At 40.6% G+C, this 10,616-nt stretch overlaps 1 protein-coding gene across 4 annotated transcripts; it reads right to left on the bottom strand.

Annotated features, from left to right (window-relative positions):
• On the bottom strand, positions 1–3,270 carry LOC141623031 (ribosomal RNA small subunit methyltransferase, mitochondrial-like). Of its 4 annotated transcripts, XM_074439066.1 has the most exons (4): positions 2,942–3,270; positions 1,717–1,964; positions 1,463–1,551; positions 1–1,352 (listed from the first exon to the last, which is right to left on the bottom strand). In XM_074439066.1, exons 2-4 carry the CDS (start codon positions 1,877–1,879, stop codon positions 582–584), a joined length of 1,023 nt encoding a protein of 340 aa, XP_074295167.1. In that variant the 5' UTR covers positions 1,880–1,964; positions 2,942–3,270; the 3' UTR covers positions 1–581. The 4 variants fall into 4 exon arrangements, with proteins under 4 accessions (XP_074295167.1, XP_074295164.1, XP_074295165.1 ...); XM_074439063.1 differs by having other exon boundaries at positions 1,463–1,964; positions 2,942–3,268; XM_074439064.1 differs by having other exon boundaries at positions 1,463–1,956; positions 2,942–3,268.
• Between the last annotated feature and the right edge of the window lie 7,346 nt (positions 3,271–10,616).

Here is a 10,616-nt window from a genome sequence, read left to right as displayed (position 1 = left end):
TTGGTCTCAGATTCCATTATATCTTAGTTGTTGGGCTGTTCACGGTTGAGCTAGATACATTGGACTAAACCACATGACTCATGAGATATGATTATATGACCATATCTAAGCAAAACATCGTGCAATACAGGAATCAAGACTCAAATTTAAATGTAGACAGACAGAACTCACCTTTTAGCTTTGCCGCCTAATGCTGCAACAATTTTCCGCGCAATTCACTGCCAATCCCCTTCAAGTTCAGACACGCCTCGGGCAATGAACAGACCACAAGATCGCATGCTAAAGGACAGAAACCTGATATTATATGTCGCACCTTAGTTTCAGCTTTGCAGTATTATGTCATCTCCATCGACATAGATTTGACACGTAACACTTTAATTTAAGCCAAAAACATGAAGAGGTTAGATATAATAGCCGAGATTTGAAACTTCAACACACTCGTGTCTGGTTCTCTTAGCAGCATGCAAGAGGCTCTGCAATAATAACCGGCGAAAGAACTCCGTAAAAATTTGTATCAACTTCTTGGATTAGCGCACAAGAGCAATGATCTCACATGTAAGATACCATCCAAAACAAGAGAACTACAGTTCGAAGGAAGCAGCGAGTTCTACATCATTACTCCCTTTCCCTCCTTTATCATGAAAAAATATCTTATTTTGATTGAACAATGACAACAGATGCAGTAGCCCCTCAACAGAAAGCTTTGAAGGCCTCTTATCCTCGAATCCACTAGATTTTAGAATTCCAACCACCTTTTCTTTGAACAAAGTCTTTCCCATGGCAGAATAAAGAAGCCTACTAGGATCAGCGTCATTGACTATCCCATGATCATCCTTGACATCTTCATTATCATCAATTACTGTAAAATCATCTTGAAATGCTGAAGTATTGTCCTTCGACTCCATCAGTGTAGATATCCTCATCAACTCGATCAGCTGCCTCTTTTGCTTAAATGTTGCGCCTAGAGTCTTGTTCTTCTTACAAAAACAGGTCCTCATGAATGCACACCATTCACTTAAATCAACACTGGGAATGTTCACCTTTGGTCTAATTATAACAACAGATGAGTCAACTTTAGGAACAGGGAAAAAATCCCTTTTGCTTACATCCATGATATGTTCGACATCAGCAACCAGTTTGACATTCACAGCCAAACGATTAAACTCCGAATCACCTGGATTTGCTAGTAGGCGATGAGCAAACTCTTTCTGGAGAAGAAGAGTTGCACCTCGAAATGATGATGTCCCAAAAAGCAGTTTAGCAATCAGAGGTGATGAAATGTTGTAGGGAATATTGGCCACAACAAGATCGAATTTGGGGTACTCAGTTTTCAGTGCATCTTCACGAATCAGCTGCAAGAACAAGTTGCATAAGCCAATGTTCAGTATAAGGTTTTACACATTACTATTAATATCGCTTCTTTGGCTAGTTTGTTTGTGACTGCCAGATATTTCAGACTTACAGTTAAACGATCTTCAAGTCCACAATCAGCTACTCGCTTTACAAGTGCTTCAGCCATCCTCAAATCAATTTCAACTGCTACAACATTTTCTGCAGCTTCAAGAAGCCTGAGAGTAAGATTTCCAGTACCCGGGCCGATTTCAAGAACAGTGTCAGTGGCTTTGATATTAGATTTCTTCACAATTGCGTCAAGGACACGTGTGCTAGTGAGAAGATGTTGACCCCTGCTTTTATATAGTCGGAAGTCACACTCACCTCTATCTCTATTTTTGCTGCCCCTCTCACCATTTACATCTACAACACCGCCTTTTGAGACGCATTGGTGATAAAGTTTGTAATCAATGAATCGTGACAAGCACTGGCAGCTCTGAACCAAGATGGTAGAAGAAAACAAATAAAACCTACGCCGCTGAAGCATGTCGTCTTAATCTATTCGTCTTCAACTGGTACAGCATAACCAAAAGTTCATGATGCAGTTCATATTATCTCATGTATCTGTAATTCTGTATTAGACATTTGACAATGCAACATGGATATATCATTTACATAATTCATTTAAAACCAAAATGTTAAGCATTATTAAAAAAATGAATATGTTTGTGTATATTCCATTTTATTATAGAAATAACGAGTCAGGCACAAACACAAACTTGCAGTTCAGTCATTCGGATCATACTAACAACTGATTTTAATGTTTGTAAGTGTTTACTAAACAAACAAATTCATAGGATTCTCAAAATAGATTTATATTTTATACACCATAAAAGTAAAGAGTATTATTTCAGCGTATTCACAAGACCACTAGAACCATAAATCACATTCTGCCAATGCTACTCATATGTACGCATAGCCTTCCTTACTATATGAATCGACATGGAGGTGGTAAACTCCAGTAATTTAAATGTACATCAGTACAATGAATCAATACAATGGGATAAAATACTGTTGATTATAACATGAGACACAATGTACCCAAGACCTTTGACTAGACCATGCGACCAAAACCGATAACATTGTTCAAGCCAACTTACAAACATTAAAATTTCTGACAACCTAGTATAAGCCAACATACGGTAATACGTCCTGAAAATACAGTTGCGAAGGGCGCGGGGGCAATGATAAATTATGAATGTCTTACTAACAGTTTCGTGATTTTACTGATTTACTTATTCGCCTCCCTACAATTTCGATCTACTCCTTTCGTCCAACCTAACGCGTATTTTAATAAAAGGTGAACAAATGATGGAAACGGAAGCGGAGGGGGTATGTTTCAATCCCTAACAAAAAATCTAGCTCCCCTATTGTTCGGATATTGAGAATCAATAATATAAGAACACAATTACTACAAAACAAATAAATAAATATTATGAATGCACAAGAAAATATAGGCAAAATATGAAACAAAAGCGTAGCAGTAATCAGCTAAGCATTTCGTCGAACAGATGGAGTGCATGAACAACTTCTTAAGAAGGAAACGCACCTTCCATACGGAATTATAAGCATTCAGTTTCACTTTATAAACACGATTATCAAGTTACTTAGCAAGAGGTGGCAATCGGATCACTCGGGTCGAATATAAGTCGAAACAGCATCCCGACAGTAATGTTGACTTTGGTACGCGGGTGGTGCCGTGGTTGTGTTATAGACTAATAACAAGAGGGTGCAAGTGTGCAACTAACTAAACAGTTCGAACGAGAATAACAATTGGGCTGGTATCCTATCATCGTTGGGCTTTGGCTTGTTTGGTTGAGATTTTCTTGACCGATAAAAATGCCCATTTGCTATTCCTCGTCGATGAATTATTTCAAATCTACGACAATAGTTAATGAACTACCCAAAATGTACCTTATTTCCCTTTCCTTCTAAGGCTATTTTCAGTTTATTTTAGTTCAATACAAGTCTATTTAGTTCAGGTCAATTCAGTTCCGCTTCATTCAGTTCAGTTCAACTCTTCTCTTCACAAATTAACTATTACTTCAGTTCAGCGCTACTAAGTTCAGTTTAGTTCAGACAGTTTCAGTTCAAAAGAATAGGGCCTAAACAACAAATACTAATATTTCGAAAATCAAACACAAAGTCCAAACCATTACAACTATATTGGTTCAGTTCCGGTTTAGGTAAATTGTGGTTTTAAGACCACCAGTTGCAAAACCGGTTCGATTACCCGGTTTGGCTCAATCCTGTAGTCTTAAGACACGCGTTAGAAAAATAAATAATTTGCTATACTCAAATATGACCCAAGTAGAACAATGTTCCTATTCAAATATGGATTATCAACTAGCTTAGATTTTTTTAGGAAAAATTGACAAGAATAATCCGACCTTTTGCCTTTCTTCCGAAAACAGTCCCACCTTTCATTAATCTCATAATAATCCTACCTTTATATCCTATCTTCTTCAAATGAGCCTTGTGACTTGTTACTTGCTTAGCCAGTTATTAATATTTTTTACTCTTTTTTTTTTCCTTTAGTCATCCTCCTTCCCCCTCCTCTACTCTTCTCACATTTCTTCCTTTTTTTTTTTTTTTCCTGATTTTAACTCCCTTATCACCATTACCACTACTTATCCCTTTGCAGTCCCTCCGGCCTCCGCCATCACCATTATCATTTATCCCTCTTTTACCTTTTTTTCTCACTCCCTCTCATCTCTCTTTAATAATTTTTCACAATTTTTAATTGAAGAGGGTATTTACAATTAGAAGCAAAGATGGCTAAATTGAAGAGGTAATAATGAAGGGATATTATCAATTCATTTTCGAAGTAATAATTATGTCTTCTACTGTCTAACAATTGAGCTAAGTACATTGATATATTAATAAGCTTAAAGTCAAAGCAGCAGGATTACAATGGAGAAAGTCGGTTTGGTTTGAGATTATTGGTGGTTGCTATGGTTATTGGCAATGAGAATAATTAGAAATCTGAACAACTGAACGCATTCCACGCCTTTCTTGTCAATGTGTACATGCCTTTGTGTGATACAACACCAATCCAATTTATTTGTTTAAAGTGATAAACTTTGTGTCAAATTAGGAAAATCTGGAATTGGTCTTTTTAATCAAAATGTTATAATCTGGAATTGGTATAGGGTATCATAGTCTATGAAACTGGGTTTGCGACGACTGTTCTTGCGCCATTAACGTGGTAGTCTTGTCTTTCTCGTGCGCGCTGCTCGTCGAACCAAGTGATGACTCGTGAACCCTAAACGAACAGCCTATGGTGGTGTCGTGTTCCACAAACGAACTTCCCTTGAAGGCCTTGATGGTCCTCTTGCTCCTTGCACGAATAGAGCCATGGTGGTGTCGTTTAGGTTGTGCGAACATCGCACACCTTTGAAATGATGACAATGGCGATGAACGACATGGCTGCTATGACAATGGTGGTAAGAGGCCAAAAAGACGATGTTGATTAATGCTGTAACCAGAGGTCTAGGTCGAGCTCTAGCTATCGAAATGATGAAACGAGGTCACCGCGTCATTGGTTGCGCTGGCTCTCAAGATAAGCTCGACTCCATTCTTTCCAATCTCAATTATTCATGTTCTTCTTCTCCTCACTTCCGCTGTATAATATCGTCTTACATTTTCATGTTTTATGACATTTCGTTACCCATTTATTTCCTAAATTGAATTTGAAATTATTGTTTGAGGTTTTTTGATTTTGTAAAAAACTGAGTGATAGGACGGAGGAATTGATCAATAATTTGAAGATGGCCACATTACCTACTATAACAAGTCATTCTTATGGAGGGATTGTTTAAAGAAGATGGGGTTTAAAGCTGGGATTATTATAGGATTATTGAAAGGTGAGATTATTCTTGGATGACTACCTAAAGGTGGGATTATTCTCATCAATTATTCCATTTTTTTAAGAATGATAAATCTAACATTTCTATTTCTCTTTTATCAGCTCATTATGCAAAATTTGGTGTGTTAGGAATGGTGCCACCTTCAGAATGATGCCATGGATTTATCTTCTTCTATTGACCTCCTCACAACGGATGCCTATGCCAATATTTGGGTTGAAAAGCTGAAGTCTGATCCTTGCAATAAGCGCCTTAATATTGCAAATGACAACATTAGTGATGTTAACCAGATCAGGAAGTATTATCTTTACTTTCTTGTAGGGTCTTGTTGGTGTCAAGATCATATTCGTAAACAAGTCAACTAATTGTAATTGAGTGGGCACATAACGAACTTGCAAGTCACCATGAGCAACATGTTCACGAACAAAATGATAATCAATAGCAATGTGTTTGTTGCCATCATGCTGGACAGGATTAACAGAAAGATAAGAAGCAGATACATTATCACTGTAATACCCGTCCTTTTAGGGACCGGTTGACCGATGTTGACTGACCCTAGACATCTATATTGACCTTCGGAAACCTTACCAGTGATGACTGGTGACAGTGTGAGCTTTGGGTGCGTGATGCTCGATCTAGCTGAGGCTACTCGATCGAGTAGCTTGGGAGCTCGATCGAGTAGAGGTCACTCGATCGAGTAAGTAGGTTACTCGATCGAGTAGCGGGTTTGCAGCGGGGAATTATAAATCATAAATCGTGAAACCCCAAATCATTTCTCCACCTTCCTCCTAAACCTAAATGCCGTCACACCTATTCTCCTTCACCATGGTTCACCTCCTTGATGCCTTGTGAGTGAGAGCACCTTAGGGGATGGGATGCTTAAGTCGGATAGCGGTCTTGACGCCGGATTGCTGTGTAATAGGTATGTCGTCGTCATCATCATTGTCGTCCTTGTTTTCAGTAGATTTATAGTGGTAGTAATAGATGGTTATAATGATTGTATAGGTGGTTTTCATGGTTGATGGGTGTCTTGTGATCGGATGCGGAATTGGTGCGGTTTGCTAAAGGTAGGTTCGCCTACTCAGTACTGTTGATTGTCTAGAGAGTCTATTGATGTTGTTTGGTTGGTTTATAGTCATTGTTGTTGGTTGGTTGTAGTAGTTGTTAATGTTGTGTTGGTATAGAAGTTGGTGATTGTTGTTGTACAGCTGATTGTGATTGCTTGTCTGTGGTTCTCGAGGTGCGTCCTCGGCTGCGTGAAGTCACTTGCGGGAGTGGCTTCACGCCCTTGATTCACTCTCCGTGGAACCCGCCATGGGAGGGGATGTGCACATTAAGTAACATGGGCTTATCGCTAGGATGAGATGAGCGGGGCCTAAGTGGGAATGGTTGCGGTCCCCAATTGGCGGTGTGGATTACTGGTTGCGATTGGTAATCCGGCAGGACTGGACCTTCGGACAGTCAGAGGTGTGTGGATGGTTGGAGGAGGTGTTGTGTGTGTGTTGCTTTAGTTGTGTTGTGTCTGCTTGTACTTGTTACCTTAGTTACTGACCTTGTGTGGTTTTGTTGTGTTGTCTGTTTGTGTTGTGTCTGCCATGATCCACTATGGTGAGCAGTCAGTCTTAGCAGGTTGATGTATGGATCTTAGCTGGGTGCTTGGAGGGACGAGTCTACCACGAGTCATGGCAGAGATAGTTTCACATAGCTGATAGAAGTCTTGAGTTGTATCTTTTATATCGTTAGTCGGATGTTCATAACTTGTAATATAATATAAACGTTCTTTTATCGACATTTGTTTATTACTGTCCTCGGGCAACCGAGATGGTAACGCCCTTATCTGCCAGGGAAGGTCTTGTTAAGGCTCTTTGGTAGATGGGGGTGTTACAAAGTGGTATCTGTAACACCCCATACTCCAAGTGCCTTACCAGGACCACTCAGGTATAAGGATGCTACCATCTCGGTTACCCGAGGCAATGATAATCATAAGACAATAACGAAACAATATTTAAATAGTATAACTTTAGTGAATAAGATACAATCCAAAACCAAAACCAAAATACGGTTACATGTTCTCAAAACCAACTGTCTACTCAGCTAAAAGAAATGTTTAATAAACTAATCATTCTACGAAATGAAGACTCTATCATCAGACGGTGGCACATCCCAACTATCCCATGTAACTCGACTCATACCGCTCAACAACTCGCTCACCATCCCCGAATGGATCACCACGCTTTTAAAACAATAAACGGGGTCAATACTAATCACACAATTTACATAAATCAACAACACAAAGAAAACAAACAAACTCAATCATCACAGATATACTCCGAACTCCAATCCCAACTCCACAATCCCGACTACACACTAAAATGTGTAGCCCCGCCGAGTGCCCATCGCAACAAGTCACTCCACGCCGCCGGTGGGGGACCGCACCGTACCACCAAATCCCCGCTCATCTTCGTCGAGCGATAAACCCAAATTCCTTAATGTGCACATCCCTCCCGTGTGGCGGGTTCCACAGAGGCGAATAATGGGCGTGAAGCCACTCCGTAAGTGACTCCACTCACCCGGGGACACGCCCAAGAACACAGACAGATACAAACAATTACAGCTACTATCAACAACCAAATCCAACAACCGTCACAATACGAGTATGATAATATTCAACAATCACAAAACACCAACAACACATTATGGGACTAATACTGAGTAGGGAAACCCTACCTGGAAAGCAACATAGTCAGACGGTCTCAACAGCTGATATCAAAAGGCTTCTTCTACGAATCCTCCTCCTAACATACAATCATAAAATTACTACCAATCAAGAAACACAACAAAACTCCCAAATCCCCAATTTAGGGTTTAACTAACTTTAACGAAAAACTATAAAAACGGTACTTAGATCTTACCCACGACGCAAGGATCACAAAGGTATAAAGAAAGGTGAAATCCGACCTTCCAAGCTCCGGGATTTGCCAACAATGCGATTGATGCGAAGAACGTAGTTTGTTTTCTCTTTTGAAAGTGATTAGGTTTATAAAAGTGTTTAAAGAAAGTGACGGAAGTAATTATATACTAAATCGCATTATTAACAAAAGCCGACAAATCATCCCCCCGTAAACCGGCTACTCGATCGAGTAACCTTGATACTCGATCGAGTAGGGGACACTCGATCGAGTACCTCAGCTACTCGATCGAGTACCCAGCAGGTCAGAAACTGTTTTAAAACGCAACACACCCTTACTCGTCAGAGTAAGGCCCACTCGATAGAGTACCCAGAGACTCATAAAACCGTAGTATTACAGTCTTCCCTCCTTAAAAAGAACTTCGTCCCCGAAGTTCAAGCCACAACAAAACAAAGACACACACTACTACACTCCCGACTCAACAACCAAAACAAAACTCAACATAAAACATGTTACTAACCCAAACTCAACCCGACTTGGCCACAACAAACATACCGACACAACATAAAAAGGTATAAAAAGCTCCTAAAAACTCTTCGCGATCATCTCCTACCCCCCTAAAAGAAACAAGGTTACGTCCCCGTAACCATACATACCTGATCAAAAAGGAAAGGGTAACGCTCTCCCATGGCCTCCTCTGCCTCCCATGTAGCTTCCTCAGTCTCGTGGTTAGACCAAAGGATCTTAAGCAACACTGTCTCACCACTCCTAGTCTTCCTAACCTTCCGGTCAAGAATCTGCTTAGGCACCTCAAGATATGACAAGGACTCATCTAGCTCTAAGCTCTCTGCCTCTAACACATGTGACGGGTCACTCACATACTTCCGCAGCTGAGATACATGAAGCACATTATGCACTCTCTCTAGACTCTAATGCAGCTGGTAAAGCCAGACGATATGCAACCTCTCCAACCCGCTCTCAGATCTCATAAGGCCCGATGAACTTCTGACTCAGCTTGCTTTTCTTCCCAAATCTCATAACCCCACGCATAGGAGACACTTTCAGAAGAACCTTATCCCCAATCTGAAACTCTATATCCCGGCGATGTAGATATGCATAACTCTTTTGCCTATCCTGAGCTGCTCTCATCCGTTCCCTGATCATCTTAATCTGTTCAACCATCTCATGTACCATCTCTGGTCCTAGAACCACTGCCTCAGCACTGTCGTCCTAACAAATCGGACTCCTACATCTCCTCCCATATAAGGCCTCAAACGGTGCCATACCAATACTAGTGTGATAGCTGTTGTTGTAAGAAAACTCTATCAAATCCAACCTCTGTTCCCAGCTACCACCAAAGTCCATCACACAAGCTCATAACATATCCTCAAGAGTCTTGATCGCTCTCTCGGTTTCACCGTCTGTCGCAGGATGAAATGCTGTACTCATCTTCAAAGTTGTTCCCAAAGATTCCTGCAACTCTTTCCAAAACCTTGAGATAAATCTCGCATCTCTGTCAGATACTATGTCCTTAGGGACTCCGTGTAACTTTAGCACATTCTTCCGATAAGCCATAGCTAATTGTGCTTTAGTTCATGTATCTTTTATTGGCACAAAACGAGCTGACTTGGTCAGTCGATCCACTATTACCCATATCATGTTGTTACCCTGTTGACTCTTTGGCAAACCCACGATAAAATCCATAGAAATGGATTCCCACTTCCACTCAAGTACCTCTAAAGACTGAATCTTACCTTGTGGTCGTCGCTGTTCCCCTTTAACTCTCTGGCATGTCAAACAACGGGCCACAAACTCAACTGTTTCTTTCTTCATCCCAGGCCACCAAAATGTGTTCTTTAAATCCTTGTACAGCTTGTCACCACCTGGATGTACTGAATACGGTGTACAATGTGCCTCTGTCATGATTGTCTTTTTCTGCTCCTCATCGTTAGGGACACACCACCTACCATCAAACCTCAAACTACCATCTGTATGAATAGAGAACCGAGACACTGTCCCTTTCTCTACTCCAGCTCTCCGCTCAACCATCTTAGGATCCAACGCCTGTTTACCCCGAATATCATCATAAAGATCAGGCTGTACTGTCAAATCTCCCATGGCATCCCCTCTCTACATCATATGTATCCCAAACTTCTCCACCTCATTTCTCAACCTCATCAAAGATAGAGCTGTACACAAAGAATGTACACTCTTCCTACTCAAAGCATCTGCAACAACATTGGCTTTCCCTTCATGGTAGATAATATCCATGTCATAATCGCCAATCAGCTCCATCCCCCTCCTCTGTCTCATGTTCAACTCCTTTTGAGTGAAGATGTACTTGAGACTCTTGTGATCCGAAAATACCTTAAAGGTCGCCCCATAAAGGTAATGTCTCCAAATCTTGAGAGCAAACACCACTGCACCCAACTCTAGATCATGTGTAGGG

This window comes from Silene latifolia, chromosome X, assembly GCF_048544455.1.
Source record: "Silene latifolia isolate original U9 population chromosome X, ASM4854445v1, whole genome shotgun sequence".
Lineage (NCBI taxonomy): Eukaryota > Viridiplantae > Streptophyta > Magnoliopsida > Caryophyllales > Caryophyllaceae > Silene > Silene latifolia.
This window is presented reverse-complemented; position numbering and strand designations above follow the sequence as displayed.